This window comes from Opisthorchis viverrini, assembly GCF_000715545.1.
Source record: "Opisthorchis viverrini unplaced genomic scaffold opera_v5_75, whole genome shotgun sequence".
Taxonomy (NCBI): Eukaryota; Metazoa; Platyhelminthes; class Trematoda; order Opisthorchiida; family Opisthorchiidae; genus Opisthorchis; species Opisthorchis viverrini.
In genome coordinates, this window is record NW_008751732.1 from 696,504 (window position 1) to 718,007 (window position 21,504).

A 21,504-nucleotide genomic window follows, 5' to 3' on the forward strand; every position below is an offset into this window, starting at 1 on the left:
TCCACCGGAGAATCACCGCAACCCCGTTTTTGTGTAAAAACTAAAAACGACTCCCTGTGCTGTCTTCATATTGTCGAAGCTCTCTGATGGCTCAGTGGTTAGAGCGCGAATTTGCTGACCTCAAGGTCTGTGGTTCGAACTCGACCTCTGCCTCTCGACTTCCCCTGCCTTGGTTTGGGCAGGTTTAGCACTATCCCAGCGCTCGTACTTCCTTCTGGTGGCATGGCAGTTAGGCACTGAAAGGGTGTTATAGCTGAACAATTTCGGATTCGGATACCTTCAACAAAACTGTAAACGGTAGGACCGGACAACCCGGAGTTATGTCTCGTACTTCCTGTGGCATGGCAGTTAGGCACTGAAAGGGTGTTATAGCTGAACAATTTCGGATTCGGATACCTTCAACAAAACTGTAAACGGTAGGACCGGACAACCCGGAGTTATGTCCATCACACAAACGCTGATCCCAAGTAAAGTAACGATAGGCACTATGCAGATGGTGCGTATCAAGTTTCCTTAGCTAGGTTATTATTATGAGACAAGAGCTCAGCGCCCGGTCTGGAATAACAGCAGACTGGTTGAGAAAAGGAAGGGCAGTTTATTTGTTGAATCAAGGACGTGATTAGATGTGGCGATTTGAGGGAACTGAAGTCAAAATGCAACAACACAAACGATATTTGAAGATAAAAGCGAACAAATTGGCCGTTCTGAATAATTAGGATTCATACACAGTCGAGGTGGGAAATGCCAAAGTCCGGGTAGATTAAAATCAATCAATATGTTGGGGAAAACAAGCTAAATGGCGTGTCCTAGTAACGTGATTATGTATATGTGCAAATATCACCATCAATAGGAAATCACGACGAAGTGGTAGTATCCATTTGACTCAATCTGATCGCAAGCTCAAGATCCGCTTGTTCTTGCTGACGGGCACGTTCTTCCAGTTGAGCTAAGCGCTGACTTTCTAGTGTGGCGAGAGTAAGTTGTTCCGCTTCGCTAAGTCCAGAAGGTGCCCATCCAGAACCATCCTCCGTTTTCGGACCACTGCCTTTGGACACAGCACGCGCAGACTTGGACACAGCGAGATCCATGTCCTTCTTCGATTTATTCCCGCTGCGGACTCTGGAAAGAAGACTGGACTTGTGCGGTAAAGTGGACGAGGAATTATTTCCAATTGAGCGGAAGGGGGGTGGAGAGGTGGATTTCAATTTGTGGGACGAATAATTGAAGTCTGGCAGACTGGCCACAGATGTCTTCGGGTATTCGTTCGGCTAACGAAAGAGTGGCGAAGAACAGAAATCAAGGTTTACTATAACCACAGTCATTAACGATCGAATGCATACGTAACAGAGAACTAATAAGCTTAGAGAATATTGTACAGATATTCATTAATAACTGCTTCCTTGTTGCTTTTGGCATTTTTTCAAAAATTGATGGCGACGAAGTAACCAAAAAAGCAACGTTAGATAAAATGGTCAAGGAAGATATACTAAAGCACAGCAGACATTAATCTAGCTGCCCCTAACACCCTAATTTATGTATCATCAGTCCAGGTATGGTGAAAGGAAGACCTCGAAACACCATAGGGTCAAGTTGATCCCAAAAGGTAATAAGCTAAAGGAAACGCGCTGATACAAAGGGTGGTGATGCTTTGTCCCCAGATTGCATCACAGAGAGACCGGCTGGTACTAAGTTCAGATATGCGATAAGCCAGATAGATAACGCTTACCATGTTCTAGAGTCCCTATGCCATCAACATGACGAAGCTCGAAAGGAAAAGTCTTTAGGTGTCTGAGTGCTCCAATGACAGAACGGCGAGATAACCACATACTGTGTTCTGTTTGCTGGAATGTGAAAATTTGCTTCCATTGGAATCGTATGTTAAAAAAAGAAAGTTTGTGCTGAAATCACTCCGTACCATCGAAAATGAAGCTGCCCGTTTTTCAGGAAAAAAGTGAACAGTTTGCCTGTTTTATTCTTTCATTGCTTAGCTAACATATGGTGCAAAAAAGCAGCCGGGATAACGCCGACTGCGCGAAATGGGAGGGGGGTGAAGCGATGAAACTGGCATAGTTCAAGACTAATTTTTCAACCCTGAAAATGTTCGTTCCGGAGGAAAACAACCACCTATATGTTGGAAATACCAATCGCTCAAGGTAAAATATTAAAAAAAGCACCATAGAACTTGAAAGTTGTTATAGGAATCTATCTGCTTGACAAGAAAGGAATACCAACCTTTGATTCTCTGTTTCCTGTGGTGGCACCAGGCTGGGTAGTGGGTCTGGGTGGTGGGGACTTTTTCTGCCCTGTTGTATCCGTTTGCGCCGTAGCAACCTGCTCCAAACAGGAAAAGGGATCTGCTCCGAAAGGATCCGTCGGACTAGAATCAGCATTCGGTGCACCGAAAACCTGTGTGTCAATGAGTGAACACCACACGCGATGGAATTTGAAATCGGCTGTGATTGACTCACAACTCAGATTTGTACACAAATAAAATAATGATTATGGAGAAGTACAACATGCTTCACAGCCAATCACCATCCCGAAAGAAATTTCAATCCAGATGAAACGCAAATACATAGTACCCTTTCTCCTCTGAAACTTCGAAAAAGCCAGACGAATTCGACGACAAATCGTCGCTACTGGAGCGTCAAAGCGCCCAAATCACTCGTGTACCTGTGTGTGTGCTTTTGTACTATACGGCAAACTGAATCAGTCTATTCAAATAGGTGTGTCTTCCTGACACTTAATGGGGGTGGGGACCTGTGCCAAACTTCCGGGAGTAGGAACACGTCCAATAATCAACAGCTCTATAAAACTGGGGCGTATCCAATAACGAACAAACTGTAACTGGTCTCAACAGGTGAGATATCCAACGAACAAAAAAACTCTTACACATGAGAAAATAACTCAGCATTGGCTGCATGAATGTTACAGGCTTTCTTGATGTTGCCTCTTCATGGTAGGCTCTACACGAATGCCACATCGACATTGCATACCACCCTAGGTGACCACATTCGGCAATGAGTCTAAACATATTAATATCCTTGGCACGGGCTCCGCCAGCTGATTCTTCTAGTAGCCCTAGCGACAGTTCCGGTTACGGTGTGGTCTCATTTCTCCTGAACCGAAACGCCAACAATGCTTGGGACGAGATGGCTCAAATGGTTAGAGCGCGAATTCACTGACCAGAAGGTCCGCTGTTCGAACCCGACCTCTGGCTCTTGATTTCCTCTGTCTATACTTGGGCAGCCTGGATGCCTCACAGCTTTCGTGCTTCTTTCGGGTGGCATGGCAGTTAGGTATCTGAATGGTGCTACAGCAGAAGGTTTCTTCCTTTCTTTCTCCTTTCAATACCAGTATCACAGGACACCTTCCATCAACATCAGTTGCCGATCCAAGCATCAGAAATCGGCTGTACGAGAAGTTGCAAGTCACTGCCAGCTGCGTTTCAAAGGCTACATGCGATACCATCCCCAGGATATTGGTCACTTCCACCGGTGGTGGCGTCCCAGCTGAAATGCGACCGTATGTGTAGACTTGTACAACTCGGGACGATACACAAACTCTTTTGCTCTGTATGAAAAACAGAAACAGCCCTACTCGACTGGGTTACTTCAGTTGTGTTAACAATCCCAAGGAAAAATGACAGGTCATTGTGCGACAACTACCAGGACATCGGTCTTAACTCTAACGGTTATAATGTGCGCGACACTTTTGCTCAGTCGAATCTAGTGACAGTCTGCTTCCAATAGCTGAGTTGGGATATCATCAAGTAGGACCGGTTTGAGACCACACTGCGCCTAAGAACCAGCGAGAGTGAAGAGATTGAGATAAAAACTGGGCACACTATGCATTTTTGTGTAGATGAGCAGTAGATATATAACATAGGAGCATAAGAAGACGAATTAAGGCACTGAGAAACGCTAGGTGTGCAAGATCAGACTTTAAGACTGAAGAGTGTACTTTTGGAAAGCAGTTCCCGGGTGTGTGGAATGAAAGATACATGCATGCGTAGAGGGTGACCAAGCGGATGTACGGAGATAGATGTGAATATCTACGCCAAAGTAGTGGGAATGCATCTTCACGGTACAGGTTCAGAGGGAAATCTCATACTTCCTTATCCATGCCGATCGCATCAAATCTGAAGAAAGCGCCCCACTTTACAAAATCGGCAGTTACAAACTGGATGGAGGTTGCATCATATCTTTGGACCGGAACTTTCCGAAGGGGCATTGTTCAACAGACTTTTCTGTTTCAAGGTCTCTACCCCATGGTTAATAAAACAAATATGATGTCCGGTGACCGCTGGCCACCAGATAAATGAATTTGAAGAGGATTTGGCAGGCGCACTGCAACCCTCGGTTTGGGGTTGGAACAGGTAGGGCGACTCGTTTCCTAAAAACACTACTGTGTTGGTACTGCAGTACATTGGTGATTGGAACGGATTGAGTATATGGAACCTGCATAGAGGCTTGTGAGCCACAAACCATTCAACTTAACTTCGAAATACTCTCGAGCGCGAGCACATGGATCCGAGATGCTTATATTTAACACTTTTTGTCATCAACTCGCAAGTGTTTCTTTAGGGTGGACAATCTTCCATGACCTGTAGTCTTCACGAAGCAGGTAATTCTGCAAGGAATACAAAAGGTACCCTCCGGACAAACTGAAGTCCGACGAATGAAAGCACGTCATTCAGGCTCAGTCACAAACCATTTTGTTCTCATTAGTAATGCGAAGTATGTAACTCACAGTGGATATTATTTTTACAAACAATCCGGATTTGACAATGACGAGGGTTTTGAGCGACCTGATTCGAGCTGTTCCATAATTAACCATTACGTGACTTTCTGCGCTTACAGTAATTCGTTAGGTTATGGAAATGCAACAACACATATGGGCGTATTCAATTTGAACTGGTTGTGTAGTTAGTTAGATATGCGGTGGTTTTCGGTTCAAGTAGCACGAGGGAAACCACACCATTGGCCTACGCGTCATCCATCTGGCGGTTGAATAACTTTTTTCGACCAGAAGCGTAAACGCCCTAGGAAATAAACAGAAGTCACTGTTGTTCTACAAAGCTGAGCGTGCAGCCTGGCAATATCGCTAAAGCTAAGGCCGGTAGGTGATTCCAAAGTTCCTCGTGCATCGATAAGTCGGTTCGATAGCCAAAAGCAGTGACTGGCTGATTATGCAACAAGCGCCGTTGATACCTCAAATTTGGCAGCCTTTAAGTTGCAATGGTGTTTTACCTGTTTCAGCCGTGCGACATAAGTTCCCTGCCAGTGCATCTGAGTGATTGTGTAACGTGAGGATTTCAACTTTTCGAAAAACCATGGGAATTTACACCGACCGTAACACAGGAAGTACGTATTTCAGGACACTTAAAACAGACGGTTATTAAAGCATCAACGTGTGATTCCCAGCGTGCAACCGAGTAAATCGGGACGCAGAACCATGATGCTCTTGACTAACGATAGTTCACTTAGCCCTTCTGAAATGAAAAAAAACATAACAGACAAGTTTAGAGTAGGATAAAGGACTACCATAGTTCTCTCTAAAGCAATAATCCCTTTGAACGAACCCTTGATACAACCCTAAGAATGTCCGAAACTCTGTTGCCCTGCGTTCCCAGCCTTTTTTGACCATATGTTCAGGAATTCATATTGGAAGAACAATTTGTTTATATCGATTTGCGCTATAGTTTCGGGATTTTGTCTGTCTTGTGGGTCCTGAAGGTCAGCTCTTTAAGGCTAGCATTTGATGAATCGCGTATCGACAGGCACACACCAGACTGTGCCGTGTCCGTTGACTAGCTCTTATAACCGATAAACAAGTTAGGTTACCAAAAACGCTCGCCATGTGCCAGAAGCAATTTTAGCAGTAAAAATCAGGATAGCCGCTCAAGGTTAACACACCAAACTAATGGGGAAGAGGCAACTACACGGCGGTCCGTGAGTCATTGTCTTAAATGTCATCCAGAAAAACAAAGACAATCACTTACCATCCTCAAGAACTCTAATCCATGTTTCGCCCTTTAATGTCCGTACACTATGTCAAATTAGATAACACCCTACTTCAGCTGATTCGATCAACCGGTTAAAAAAGACAAGTGTCAGCCAAACGATATGCGAAAAAGGCAATGCCCACAGAAAATCGTCTTGAGCGATGGTATGAGTGCCTTAAAGGATAGTTCAGTTGGTCTCCTTCAACAAAACAGCCTGAAGAACCCAGTGGAACTGAATGGGGTATCGACACCAGCCTACCATCAACAACAGAGATCAAGCATGAGATAGCAATCCTCCAACTCAACAACGTACCTGGCTCGGAAAGTCTGCATCCCACACTCTTCAAAGAAGCTAGGGAGTTCCTAATGAATAGTCTGACAACCACACTGCAGACGATTTGGGACGAAAACGAAATACCAGTTGAATGGAGCTCCTCGACCGTTATCCTAGTTTTCAAAAAGGGCGCAAGAAGGTCAAGCAAATACCATCGTGGCATCAGCCTGGTATCCGTCTCATCTAAGATGCTCGTTGCAGTATTTTGTGCAGATTGATCGATTGTCGGAAGAGACGAATTCCTGAAAATCAAGTTGGGTTTCGCTCTGGTCGAGTATGCATTCACTATATCTTTACCTGGAGACAAGTTCTTAAACAGCGCCACTTTAAAACATCGTTGATTGTTTCGCTTGATATGGAAACTGCTTTTCATTCTGTCGAGGTCTGACCATCTAGGGTGGTACTCGTAAATTTATGTCCCTTATGATGGCACTGTGTGCGAATTTACGTGGATGGGTACGAGTATACGACAAACTTTCGCTAATGTCCATCACGTCGTGGTGTAAGACAAGGCTGCCCCGTCTCGCCTTTCCTCTTCAACCTTGTGATTCATGTGCTACTTGAAATTTCCCTGCCTCTCTCCGAAATGCCCCGAAAGGTTCGCTGACATACATTGAGTATGCGGACGATAGTGCTTCCCTAGATACAGGTCCTCAAAAATGCAAACCATTCAAAATGTACCCTTGGTACATGGGTTATAGCTAAAAAACTGAACTCATGAGGTTCGCTGACATTGAGTATGCGGACAATAGTGCTTCCCTAGATACAGGTCCTCAAAAATGCAAACCATTCAAAATGTACCCTTGGTACATGGGTTATAGCTAAAAAACTGAACTCATGAGAGAGCTTGGAAAACAGTCAAGTCTCATTAATCAACTGGACGTTATATAGTAAATATTGACTCACTGCATCGAAGTCAACACCTGTAAAGGATGCATGAGGGGCGTTGGGTCCATTGACGCAATTAGTAAAGGGGTCAAAAGCTGAAACTGAAATATGGAGACACAGTAACAAGTGGCAAATCGAAATTGACGAACATGTGGTGAGTCCAGAAAAATACGGAATAAGTTTCTCTTCAGTAGGGTGAAATTTAAGCGTCCACGAAGGCCGCCGCTTTGAAACACACTTAAGAAATTCACACGAACGTGTCTATGAACAAGAACCGAGACCGTTCAGCTTGGAACAGATTTTCTTCAAAGTTTGGAGCGTACTAATAGACCCACCTATATTCAAACTTATTTAGATTGTCTTTAGACTAAAAAAGCAGAACACCACAACATCAAAGACAGACTACGGGCGAATGCGAGAAGGATAATGTGACTTGTAGCCATCCAAAAATTGACCTGATAAACAGTTTGCGTTGGGATGCTCAGTCGTAAGCACACCTGAATTTAGTAACGGAATCTACTGAACAAGCGCTTCATGTTGTGTGAATATGTTTTGATAGTTCAGCCAGTCATCAAATGAGGCATTGCACTAGATTTAGATGGAGTCAGTAAACAATCGAAAACGACAATTACATGGATGAACACAAGTCAGGCATTTATAAACAATGGATAGCATCAAAGATCGAGTTATAGAGTCCTAGGGTGTAAAGTCACCAGGATTTAATAAACCGAGATTTGAAACGGAATAAGTGGATATGAAACAAAGCGATAAAAATTGGAGCGTACAAATGCGTTGCTTTAGAGTGCGATGAAGACAACGAAGTGACATTCAAAGGGGATGGAAAATCCACCCAGCTGGCAGAACACTCATCAGCTGAGAGCGATTGTGGCTTTGATCCATATCCTTGACGCTCATCTTTTAGTTTACATTAGTTGCAATTGGGTTTTCAATTTGAAATGTACCCGTGTCTCTAGTTTTAATCAATTTGAATCATTAACCAAGGGCACACGAAAACACCAATGGCCAAACTACTGAGAAATGGGGTCAACAGTATCATACTGCTGATCCAAGTAGGTACATCATGAAGATCCCCGGTCGGCGGTAGGATGTTCATATTGAGTGGGTGACCGCATCACCACTGAAGACCTTGAATTGGCAGCCTTATTCCCTAAAACCTAGCCGTTTGGTAGCTGAACATCAATGAAATTGGGTAGGTTTCTGTAACTTCGAAAGGCAACAAGATCACGAAAGTGCATAATACCAGGCGTTGACGACTGCTGATTTAAAGCGATCTGCATTATGTAACAAATGTCTGAAGTTATTTCTTCATTTGGCAATCGGCAAACAGAGGGGTAATTCAACCAGAATGTGTTTAATGAACTAGGAATCACTCGGTAACTTACCAACATCCGGTTGTTTATGGTGATTCTTTTCACTCTAAAACGGAGATTGAACAAAAGCACAGATAACTAACCACTCCTCCACAATGGAATTAGTGAGATGTGCACAACAATAGGTTGTGAAAACAACCAGCATTCTAGTGACAAGACTATCGATATTTTGTGCAGGAAGATCGCAATGATCCTACACCAAGCTAACGTGACGAAGAGTGAATATCCCTGGTCGGAAGCCTGTTGTAAGTCTGAGCGAAACCTTATCCGTGTTCGCTTACGAAGCGACGAGTGTATACCGATTGTAGATAAGGCTATTATCTACGGATCGTTGTGGGATCTGTGGAATTGCCTGAACAGTTCAACTATTGTGGCACACTCGACTCGAATTTTGTGTTCGTTGACACAAACCATCAGTTCATATCCTCGGCCGCGCCCAAACTTGAACTCTGGTGATCCTACATTTGGAGCCACCGTGTTACCACTATTCCACCGTCAGCCTAAATTATAATATCATGCAAACAAAAGGATGTGTAACAGAACAACATGAGATTGGGAGGTACAGAGGTTCGAATATATACGACATTGATCTACAAGCCGATTAAATCGGCAGGCAACTGAATTTAAGCTCAAGACGCAGTAATAGGTCATCCAAAGTGGTGCAGTCGAGACGGGCGACAAATAACGTGGGTGACAACAATGTATGGCTGAAGAAGAAAGTGTTACCGGTAGAGAAAACGGATCACCCCCAAAGGGATCGAGGTCTTTGAATGGATCCGGTGTGAACAGACTACCAGGACCGAAAAAGTCATCTTTCGTTTCTGCAATGAAGAGGAGACGAAAGTAAAAACAGACGAGATTGACTCAGAAAAAGTATCGACTTCTAGGTTACCAAACATGAGACATACTCGGCGATGGCACTAGTAGTAAGGCTGCCATAATCGAAACACTATCAGAAAGCTTCGATTTTGGGATGGTGGTGATAAATGACTTCAAATATCACAATGTCGTGTTTGGATAAGGCTCCGGAAATGATGAACATTACAAATGATACGACGATTTGTCAGGCAGTATAAAGTTGGATATACTGGTATAGCATAACAAAGCGATTACACCTTGTCGCTAAGGGACATGTACACAAAGAGTCTGACAAACACGGGGATTCTTTACTACGATCGACAGGGTGGAAAGGGAGCTTATTAAACATCAATACGCAATTGAGATGCACTGGAACATTTTTGTCCGATCTGCTTATTTAGAAAACAAACGAGGGGCATTCTGAGATCTAAATTGTTGACTTGGTCCTGCAAAGCCTTGTGCGCGATAGAAATATTGAACGCCAACGCACGGTACGCAGAAACGTTGCACCAATCTGCTGATCGTTTATAAAACTTTTCTGAAATTATGCCAACCTGTGCCGGATTATAAACTTATATTATCCAAATGATTGACCCACATGATTATCCCAAAAACAGAAAACATAATTAGGCGATTCTTGTACAATCACTTGTGCATTATATGATGTGGACGCCTACTCATATTTGTAGAAGTCACCAGAATTTACGGGGATGTGCAGGAGTGAAAAGTGAGGGGACCACTGTTGACCTGACAAAGGCAGTTCTTCATACGCATGTACCAAAGGCTGAATTTGATCGCCTGGGACTACCACAGGAGCCGATTAACACGGATAAACTGTGGTAAGTCGATTGACGTGTAGAATCTATTCGTCAGCTTCAAAAGGGCACCGGTTTTCATCATAGAACTTTGACCCAGGAGACGTTCTTAGCGGTAAACCATGGTTCGGTATGTACGGCACCTGGCTAGACCCCCACGCTGAATTCTGCTGGAATGTACATATCAGTAAACAAATGGGTGATAAACTAATTGAGCCGGTGCGGATAAAAGTATACTACAACAGTGCCCTTCGTTCGATGACTAGTATAGTCAGAGTTACTTCCGTATCAGCCAGAGGAAAAGATTGCGAAGGCGGATTTTTATCAAACTATGCCAAGAACCCCATGATACCTGACTGCGAAGCTTCCACAAATCCACACAGCTCTCTGAAATTAACTTTTCAAGTTGAATGGTTCAGACAGACCATGACCTCTGGTGCACTAGTCATCATAACACCAATCATCAGAGTTTCATAAGATAGCGTTGGTAGGTTCCAACGGGTTCCTGAGCCTCACAGTGACACATGTGGGAGAAGCAAAGACCGAAGAAAAAAATGCAGAAATAGCGCATGGTATGGTAGGTGATTGGTGCCAACTGGCGGCTCCAGTTGATTTAGTCTGTTTAAGGGAACATCAGATGACGATATGATCGGGACCGTATCAGGATAAAAGGCTTGTTCTAGAATGACTTCAGCATGTATTTCTTCATGTGCCTCCCGTGAGGCCAAGCACATTTAGGGCCATACAACCCCAAAATGAAATGAGGACGCTTTACTCAACTTAAAAAAAACAGTCCGTTTAGAATCCCATCATATAAAGCAAATCGACATCGGTCTGGTTTAATAGCGTAATTCACGGTAAACAGTTCGCCCGTGAGTGGTCAAGCATCAAGAAGGCAAACAAAGCTGATATTTACTTGAACTTCGCGTGCCACGGACCGTATGTGCCATTGTTTTTGGTGTAGCCCCAAAAGCGAAAGTAATGCGTCATTCCAAATATAAAAGCAGCTGACTAACCTTTGCCCGCTAAGTGTGGTTTGCTGTTTCCGGGTGGATTGAACGGATCAGTACCTAGGAAAGGATCCGTGTTGAGTGGGATAGCAAGGGAAGATATTGATTGTTCGCGTCCTCCTGATTTATGCGTCTGCTGTCCTAGGGCGCTGTTAACCATCAGCGAAAGCGGGACGGATGAGGCACCCATGACACGTTGATATACACTACCATCTATAGGCCAAATATCTTCGTCGCGGGTGGCGATTGGAGCAGAAGTACGATCCAAACCAATACCGTTGAGCTGATGAGGAAACGGAAAAATACATGTGCGGTTGACGGTTTGATGCACGGTTACAGCTGCGACAAACCAATTCATGCCGAACTGGTGATGGCATACCGAACAACAATAACAAAATACCAAGCAAAGGAACCCAGTACTTTGTTTTAAAGAGAGCTGGCATACAGCAAACACAAAAGGAGGACACAACACAGCAGTTGTTGTCCTCGAGATTTATTGCAGCATGGCGAAAAGGAACTCTTAGTGTATGAGGTATGAAGTATACTCATGAAAGTCGAAAGTGCAAATTCAGTTCACAACTCATCCAATTGGGAAAAGATAACAGGGTAGCACAACTCACCAACGCCTTCACTTTTTGCTCATCCGGCTCCATTACTGAAGTATCACCATTTAGTAAGCTAGTGTATTGATCCAAAACTTGGAGCAGTTGACCTCGGGTAGATTCCAGCAAGTTTACTTTTGAGGTTGCCTAAGTGAGAACGAATACAAAGGGGGGTAACCAGTAAGTTAAAAGGAACTGACTATGCTTGATCGCAGACTTATGTGTACCGGGAGAGTCATGCTTGGGAAGGAGATACTTTTAAAGCATGTTTTTTTAACTGTTCGCTCAGCTTGGCAGTTGGACTGTAAATGCTTCATCAAGAATCAATGTGACACCGTTAATACCAACACTGACGATATCATCTCGATTGGTACACTCCGCAACATTGCTTTTGTAACATTTCGGTCACTGGTTTACAATACATGATCAAATGGTCCACCGGCAAGGTTGTAGGTCATCAAAACTGTCCCCTCATACCGTTTTTTTGACAAGTGCATAAGTGAATAGATTGTTGTGTCTCTAACACAGAACAGGCCGAAATGAATCTACAACAATCTACTGTTGTAAGTAACCACCCAAGTAGCAGTACGCCCTGGAGAATTTGATTTTCGTGGTGCGGAAAATCCTATAGCGGCGTGACTTAAGACGACACGAGACCGCAACAAGAGGTCTTACAAGGAACATTTCCCCCGCAAAAGACAATAGATTTTACTAATATCCAAAACAGCTTCATCTTCGATAGCAAATGAACAGGAAGTTACCATCACTGCAGGAACTGAGATCAGAAAAAGCTGGACCGTGATAATGGTGGTCGGGTATAGTTGGCTGGACCGTGCACACGGGCCTAGGCAAATAGGACAAGTTCACTGACTGTTTCATCCGTGGGTACAGCTTCAGTGGGCAGTACATAGACAGGGAAGGTCACTTCATTTAGACGAGTAGAAATCGTGGCAGAGTGCAATAATTTTCCACTATGACAGCTAAATCGGGTGGTTAAATGTTAATGGAGGAAGAGTTATTGGATTTCGTTTTCCGTGTGATATGCACAATCGCGAGGGTGCTTAGTCGAGAGGATATCATTAGATAGAGTGAACTTAGCTTCAGCTGGCGGAATATGCGTCCCTCATGCACCTAACGCGTGCACCCAAACGAGGCTTTTTAAATCTCAGACTACTGGTTAGATGCTGTCTCAGTTGAGTGGGTTCTTGTGGTTTGTTGACGAAGAGAAAATACTACGTCTAGCGTGGGGGAGGGGGTTTAATTATCAGGTGGATGCCTCAGTTGTGTACGGTGTGCACATTCCCTCAGTGAAAGGTAAATTGGTCACCGGGTCACGGCAGTGCACTTTGAAATGGGGCCTTAAACGACTGAACGACCAGCCACCAGAGTTGGTCATTACATGTGCGCCTACGAAACGAGTAGTAGCAGGAAATTGACATCAAGCCGAAATCGCAAGGGAAGTGACCTTGACGATGCCTAATTTTGTACGACGCGGGTGCATGAGACACCTTGACGAAATGAAATTTGGTAAATCGCGCTGCTGCATTGGGATTACCGGAGAAATGAGGTTTTTGAAAATGACAGAGTAATACTGAAGTTTTCGTGCATCATGGGGTGAAACAGCTGGATACTGGGTTGAAAATGGCGACAGATGGATTGCTCAAGCAGTTTTTGGAAAAAACTGCTACCACTTGCCACCGGAACCAGCTCTAGTCCTCACTTTCTCAAAAGTAAGACCATCGCAAATAACAAGACGAACGTCAATGCAGGTCGAAAAAAAACAAAGTAACACGTGAGTAACCAAAGGTCAAAAAAATTGTCTCATTACACAGTAAAATGATCATCAGGATGCCAAGGTTTGGCTGCGCACGCTACATGCAAATTCTGAGAGGGGACGGTTATACAGCGGCATGACCCAGTCAAAAACTGGATCTCAACAAACATATTTAGTTACACAGAATCAACGTTCAGTCTCAACCGTCTTTCTGTGCCTAGCTGCCATGCCAACCAAAGGCGAGAGAGCTGAGATACCGACAGGTTATCCGAGCCTAGAGAGGAGCAGTCGAGATTAGGTTCGAGCTACGGACCCTCCTGTTCGTACGTTGCTCTCAACTAATGAGCTGTCCTGAGCTCAAAATAAAGACACTTGGGCCACGTTGACTGCGACAATGTAAGGAAAACGGAAAAGGCGAGTTTAGCAGACAATTTTGACAATTTTAAGGTTGTTCCATCTAGAAGGAAGAAAAGTAAAATAAGGTCTGAAGAGGACAACACCACCCACACTATCCATTCCATTAGAAAGAAAGAAAGAAAGCGTTCAGCTGTAGCACCCTTCCGGTGCCTAGCTGCCATGCCACTCGAAGGAAGCACGAGGGCTGGGATACTGCCAGGTTGCCCAAGCCTAGAAAGGGGAAGTCGAGTGGCGGAGGTCGGATTCGAACCACGAACCTTCCGGTCAGTAAATTCACGCTCTAATCACTTGGGCCATCTCGCCCCCCATTCCATTATACAAAGCTGACGAGTCTCAGTAAAGCCAAAAAGCATTGTGTGGCCGACATTTTTAAGAATCACCTACATTTCTGTTGGAATAGCGTCCATGCAGACCAATGATTACTGAAAAAGAATAATTCGACCACTAACAAGTAATTGGATTGCCTGGATTAGTAAGAAATTTGATTCGAACAAAGCGATCCCAAAGCAAATGGATCAGACGCACAGGTAAGACCAGTGGGCATGTGGTCGTACGGTTAATGAAATGCAAACATCTGTCAGACGATTACTCGATCGAACCCATATAAGTTCCCGTGATGAACTCCGATAGGCACTTCCACTTGACCCTATTGTTGTTAGACGTAAAACTAGTGTTGAGTGAGGACTGGACGCCCTTCTGACGGTTAAGACGACGAGATAAACTGAAAACCGATCATTCCAGGAGTGACATTTCGGATAATTTCGCGGAAAGCGGAGTTGAAAGCGCTACGAACATACACGAGTCTTGAACCGATCACAGTTTGAAGACCGAGAGCGAACTCCAACATGTCGAGTACAACTATTAGTAGGAACTAAAAGATTTTGACTGCAAGTCTTCTACATCGGCAGCATCTGCATGATAATATCCTTCTGATACTTGTTTTTTGAGGCATGTCTGGAAAAGTAGAGTTGTATGAACAACTGGTGGTGAAACCTGGTGAACCAAGATGGGGTGGAAAGAGAGCTTTGAGACAAAACCGCCAATTCTATTTTCGAAGTGTTAGGTTAAGCGTCCAAGGTACACTTCGGCAGAAACCAGGCCATCGATTCTCTCAACGAAACTTGTGCAAACTACTCGGACTTAGCCGACTACCGTATGTGACATGCACAGCATTCACCATAAAGAATGTAAGGGTTGTTGGCCCCTCGAGGATGGAAGTTAGACAGATGGAAGACGCAAATGAATTTTAAGGTACTCGACAGAGTATACTGCTCACAGTGTTGTTGAAAGCTCTTAGAAAGTCCATTACCAGCTTCGTCCTTCTTGGATTTCGTCAAGTAGACGTGTTCCCACAGTTTCCAGCATACCTACGTCCTACTTGAACATCAAAGTGTGCACAGACGGCGAAATACACTGCAAATGAGACATACTGAGACATCTCCAATATCGTACCACCTGAGGGGTCCTTCGTGGAGAACACTTAATTGAAGGACACCACACACGAGAGATTCAGGTGAGTCTCCCGATTACAACAATGCAATTTGCGAGTAAGAGCATTTCTCCAGGAGTCTTAAGGTACTTTGTCTTCATCCGTTTCTAATTTGGACTTGACAGTAAAACTGCTTTTTCGTTTCACAAATAAGGCTAACGTTGGAGTACGAGTTTCCAGCTCCTTGTCAAAAAGAGCAGAATAGTGCGAGAAAAATCAGTAATAGGAGTAGCGAGTTGCTTGCTAAACTTGCACGGCTACAATGCATGCACAACTCCGCACTCGCGTCCTCTTCAAAACCTCGGAATTTTACCACTTGTAGCCGAGTACCGACCCTAATGAGGATCAGAAGAGTGATATGCGAAGTGACAGGTAAACACCTGGCGTGTCAATTCTTGGCAGAAAAACTGCAGGGTTCTTTCGAGCTACACGAATGAGTGATTGGGTTTCCATTTTTGTGCCAAATTACCGTTTACCATTTAAACAAGCTCCGAGAAACGTCCATATCCCGTAACGTTTGTGTTAAGCTGTGAGATACGCATACAAATTTAAAAAATGACAGCAACTGTCTGCTTCGGCAGGCAGTCAGTCTCTGCTTAACATCTACACTGTCGTCGATGTCTAGAGTGCTTAATAGTGGTGTCTACATTAGGCAAGTGACGGTGAAAACCCAGGTTGAATGAATTCGGAAGGGCCCCAACCACTAACAAGATACCCATACGAACAAAAAAAAGAGGAAAACAGAGCAGTCCAACTAAAACGTTCAAACTTGAAACATTTACCTTCTCGATGCGTGACTGGGTGGCAAGTTTCTCAGCTTCAATCAACTCAAGGCGCCTGCGGCTCTCAGCAACTTGATCCTGCAATGACGACTCTCGCCTGATTAGATCGTTTAATTCGGTTCGCAATCTCGTGATAGCTTCTTCTTGATTCTGTGGCACAAAAACACAAGTATTGTTATTGGGATGCACATATATTGGGATCGCTCAGAAGTTCTGCGCCAGGTTATCCTGTTGATACAAAGAGATAAAAACACGACTCGAATAGGGACTCAATGCTTGAAGTTCAGTGCTCAATGAATCTCACCACCAGTTAGCTTAAACATGAGTTATCCTCTGCTAGAGGCATGTACTTTCCCTATCAGACAATTACTTCTCGTCTCTACCGTATCGATTCAACAAGCAGGTGAAATCGGGAAAGGCTGCCGGAAGACTCCCACAGCCTGGCAGCTGGAACCACCCTGTTGAAACACGTCGCAACAACCAAGGGAGGATGGAGTAATTTGCAAGGCTCGATAGAACTGCAAGTCTACACTCTGATCACTTAATGTAACAAAGGCCAATGGCCATGAGAGCGGTAATCATCACATGAATCGTACTCAAAACGCTGTGGCAGCACTTTAGTTACCTGGCAACTTGCTCAACATCATTTCGATCATTTAACTCGGGGGTACCTCAATTTACTTTCTCCCATAAGTTTTGAAAACCTATGTGCTCGGACCACGTCAGTGATAGCGCGGGATCTGGTGTTTAGTTCGCATGGTGCAGGGTCACAATAAATTGAAATATTGCTGATTGAAGGGATATTGCTGCCAGGTCACAATACACTTGCTAAGCATGAGCAAAAACTCAAAAGCACCGTACTGAATCACAGCTAGCGCCTTGAAAATGAAAATGAAGAGGACACTCCTTCCAAGCGTCATATCGTACGGCAGATGATCTATTCTGGAAAACTTTGACTATCTTCTCACAGAGTAATCGTGCGGAAAATCCCCAATGACGTTAGTTCAAGAATCTTGGCTACACTCCAATATTCCAAACTTAATGGTTGACTTGAACCAGTTATTATAGGCCTAAATGGGGTAGCTGATGCGAAAAGCGGCGGTGGCGCTCTAACATACTATAAACGCTGTTGGTGCTCGCAACTGAGAAAGTAATGAGGTTACTGGAGCACAAACTGACCGACCACCACATGAAGTCCCAGACTCCTCAGTAGCATTAAATCCGTCTACATAATTAATTCCTACCTCACGCCTGAACGTTTCCGAAATGTGCCCGAAAGATTTTCCGACGAGTTCACTGCCTAACCTAAAGACCTAGTGCCCTCTTAGTTTAGGATGGATTAATCCATGGTTGTATCTTTCTGGGGACATTTGGAATGACAGAAGGCCAAGTCAGTCTACACCATGCTTTTACAAATATACCGGCTTTGTACATCCACAGAAGAACCGAATTTCGCTATAAGTCTTCTCCAAGGAGAAGAACCAAACAGCCAGCCAATCTCACGAAGGCCAAATACACAGACCTACTGTAACAGTGCAATCCATTGGCACTTTGTTGAAATCACTGACTGTGAAGGTGAAAAGCCGTCCACACAATGCAACGCACTTTCCCGTTACCTGGAATTCCATCTAGGATTTTGCATGGGACCGTAGCCTATCTCATGTAAGCTGAACTAAAAAAGTCCGAGAAAACGAAATGCCCATGAAGCAAGTGGTAAAATAGTGTCTTAACAATGTTCCATATCGGATTTATATCTAGACGAAATAGGGTTCGCCCGAACTTGCCCTCGTAGTATAGAGGCAGGAATACATGACAAGTGACCGAAACCCTCTTGGACCAGGAGAAGAAGCAAACCTTGGCAGGCACCTGGCTAAAGTCTATTCTGAGGTGACGGAAATCCGCTGAGATAAAGCAAATTGGGTTTCCGAACGCATTTCAATTTACGTTGAAGTCATGTATCTTCGACATTTCTGCGTTGTTTGTTCAACACTTTGGTGGAAAACCGTTCCATCGAGCACTGGCGTAATGATTCTTAGGATGAAAGCCTGTTTACTCGGTGAATTGCCAGAAATCCGTCTCAATTGATTTATTCACCGTCACGATGCGTCTGGAATTATGTCTCTTGGCAGTATGAAGCCTTTATGACAAACAAATTAACAACCAAGGTTGGATGGTGTGGTATCGATGCTGTAGCCTGCCTTTACCAAACGATGTAGATGAACCTAAACTTCAGTAAGAATGCTCTTCTGGGTTGGATTCACTGGACTGTGGTGACTTCGATCCAATCAACCGTGAAATTCTTTTCCGAAAGTTCTCCTGAACCCACATCGAGAGACCCTTTCGGGCCTTCTAACAAAACTACTGTAAAGACCGAGGCTAGTAAGTCCATATTGACATGAATCTTTTTTCAGTGATAGGATGTAAATCAAGGAGCTATTCTGACATCATTTCCATTCACTTTCTTGACAAACTCCTTAAAAATTGACACTCGTTCCACTCTGATCAAGGATTCAGACGACAATGACGCGCGATATCGAACTTCACCTGAAGCCATCCAAAACACCAAGATTGTGTTCATAGCCGAGCTTTGTCGTAACTTCACCCATTCCGTGCTCAGACTACGAAGCCATGCTCTTCTCTGAGCAGCTCCATGGTGGTGAACATTCCGTATGTGAATCGCACAGGTTTGGAGAGAAATTGTGCATCGGAGAAAAAAAATCCACTTAGATTACACATCGCCACACTGTGCAGAATCGCACTGCTCATCAATCCAGCATGAGCATCTTCCAACAGAAAAAGGCCGCAAAATATTAGGATCTATCTTCGTCGTCAAACAGTGAGCATGCCTGCAAGCAAACAGAGACGCGGTCAAATAACCAATGAACACATAAATTCCGTAGGAGACTGGTGAGCATAGAGTGACCGTTTAGAAAATGCAAACAACAAGTTGGTTGAACTCTTTGGTATTACCGACAGGCCGCAGCCAGTGGTATGCACATCTGTTGCTGTGCCGTCAGATTACCATGTGATCGATTAACTAAACAAACACACACGGAACCAGCATGATTGCATACACGTTGCTTTAAAATATCTGGGTGTTGTGGATTTCACGCGTAATCCTAAACTTCACCCGTCTATCGAGTAGAACGGGGAATCATAACCTTGACCGCAAAACAGAGAGGATGTAGGAAAGTTGAATTACCAATCCGAATGTGATGCTCAAAAAGTGGTGTTATGGGCTTTGGTATCACAGCTATTGAAAAAAAATTCAGGAGAGTTGAAATTCGCCCAAATGTCTCTCAACGACCAAGACCACAGAAGTTGCACAACCACTTGCTAGATAAAGGTTAGCAAAAGCTCAGGAGGGGACGAGATGGCCGAAGTGGTTAGAGCACGAATTTACTGACCGGAAGGTTCATGGTTCGAACCCGACCTCTGCCTCTCGACTTCCCCTGTCTAAGCTTGGGCAACCTGGAAGTATCCCAACCCTCATGCTTCCTGCGGGTGGCATGGCAGCTAGGCAGCGGAAGAATGCTACAGCTGAACGATTATTATTATTATTATTATTATTATTATTATTATTATTATTATTATTATTATTATTATTATTATTATTATTATTATTATTATTATTATTATTATTATTATTATTATTATTATTATTATTATTATTATTATTATTATTATTATTATTATTATTATTATTATTATTATTATTATTATTATTATTATTATTATTATTATTATTATTATTATTATTATTATTATTATTATTATTATTATTATTATTATTATTATTATTATTATTATTATTATTATTATTATTATTATTATTATTATTATTATTATTATTATTATTATTATTATTATTATTATTATTATTATTATTATTATTATTATTTAAAATCTCAGGAGCAAACCGCAATATGAAACATTGACGATGAGGTAATATGAAGACTCTGAACGTTACACGAAACGCAATATGCTCCAAGAAACCTTTGGAATGCTTCTGCGGCAAACATCGACCAACAAGTGGCACCAAAATCGGCTAGCTAACATAAAAGCGGATGATCGAAAGATCGCTCAAAAATTAGCGATAAAAAAACTACATCCAAAATCTTCTATTTCACCCACAGGGAAGACGCCCATGAACATATTGTCAAAACTTAGCTTGCGGAAGCAAGCGAGTTCCTAGTGGCTTGAAACTACCATATTGCAAAAACGAACAAACCAGTTTCTTGAGCTACGCTGTAAGGAATACCATTAGAAGTTTTGTTCATGTGGAAGCCGGCTCCGCGCACTGATTCTGTGAACCAAAAATCTGGTGTGGAAAGTAGAGAGAACCGGTGACACGAAGGCCGAGATGGCCCAAATGGTTAGAGTGCGAAGTTACTGACCAGAAGGTCCGTGGTTTGAACCCGAACTCTGCCTCTCGACTTCCCCTCTCTGGGCTTGGGCAACCTGGCAGTATCCCAGTCCTCGTGCTTCCTTCGGGTGGCATGGCAGCTGGGCACCTTAAGAGTGCTACGGCTGAACGTTTTTTTAGAACCGGCGGAAGACAGATGATCACAAGGCATGTATTCCTTCGAAAACAGGGGCAAGTGCAGTCAGGTTACAGTGGTACTTTGGCTGCCGGGAAATACTTGGCGGAGGGCGCCGAGGTAAATGTTTCATAGCCTGGTTTTACTACAATTTTCTGCAATTATCTTGACATCTAGCTGAGAACGCCGATACTTTAAAATGGTCATAATATGGTCATACTACTATACGAGGTTCCAAGTCGATTTGTGATACCATATGGATTTTGTTAAGAACCTGATAAGGCTCTACTCACTGCTCTACTCACTGCAACTGCTTGGGGTGACGTACGTAATCTTTGCAAGGGAGCAGGCTGTTGTTATCAATTCTTTTGTGATCCCTTCACTTTCCACAGACTAGTTCTCATGATCTTAGAAACGACACCTACACAGGCCACGGCTTGTGGTAGCTCCGACTGCAGTGTTTGTCACTGATGTCCAAGGATGAAACCATTGCCATGTACAAGTAGCTATCCGTAATCACATCGTAGATCTGGTCACCAAGCACAGACGAATCACATAAAAGCCAAATCCAGACAAGACAGACTCACGAGGTAGGA

General features: G+C 43.6%; 1 protein-coding gene across 1 annotated transcript in view; it reads right to left on the reverse strand.

The window, feature by feature from the left end:
• Positions 1-593: 593 nt before the first annotated feature.
• The window catches only part of T265_13534 (hypothetical protein), a gene marked incomplete at both ends in the record, with an annotated part of 36,558 nt that continues 15,647 nt past the window's right edge, over positions 594-21,504 (reverse strand). Inside the window, 8 exons of the mRNA XM_009169332.1 lie at positions 594-1,268; positions 2,233-2,406; positions 7,248-7,330; positions 8,633-8,666; positions 9,347-9,441; positions 11,310-11,586; positions 11,924-12,052; positions 16,368-16,517. Of these exons, the coding sequence (XP_009167596.1) occupies positions 855-1,268; positions 2,233-2,406; positions 7,248-7,330; positions 8,633-8,666; positions 9,347-9,441; positions 11,310-11,586; positions 11,924-12,052; positions 16,368-16,517 (1,356 nt within the window). The remainder of the gene's footprint in view (positions 1,269-2,232; positions 2,407-7,247; positions 7,331-8,632; positions 8,667-9,346; positions 9,442-11,309; positions 11,587-11,923; positions 12,053-16,367; positions 16,518-21,504) is intronic.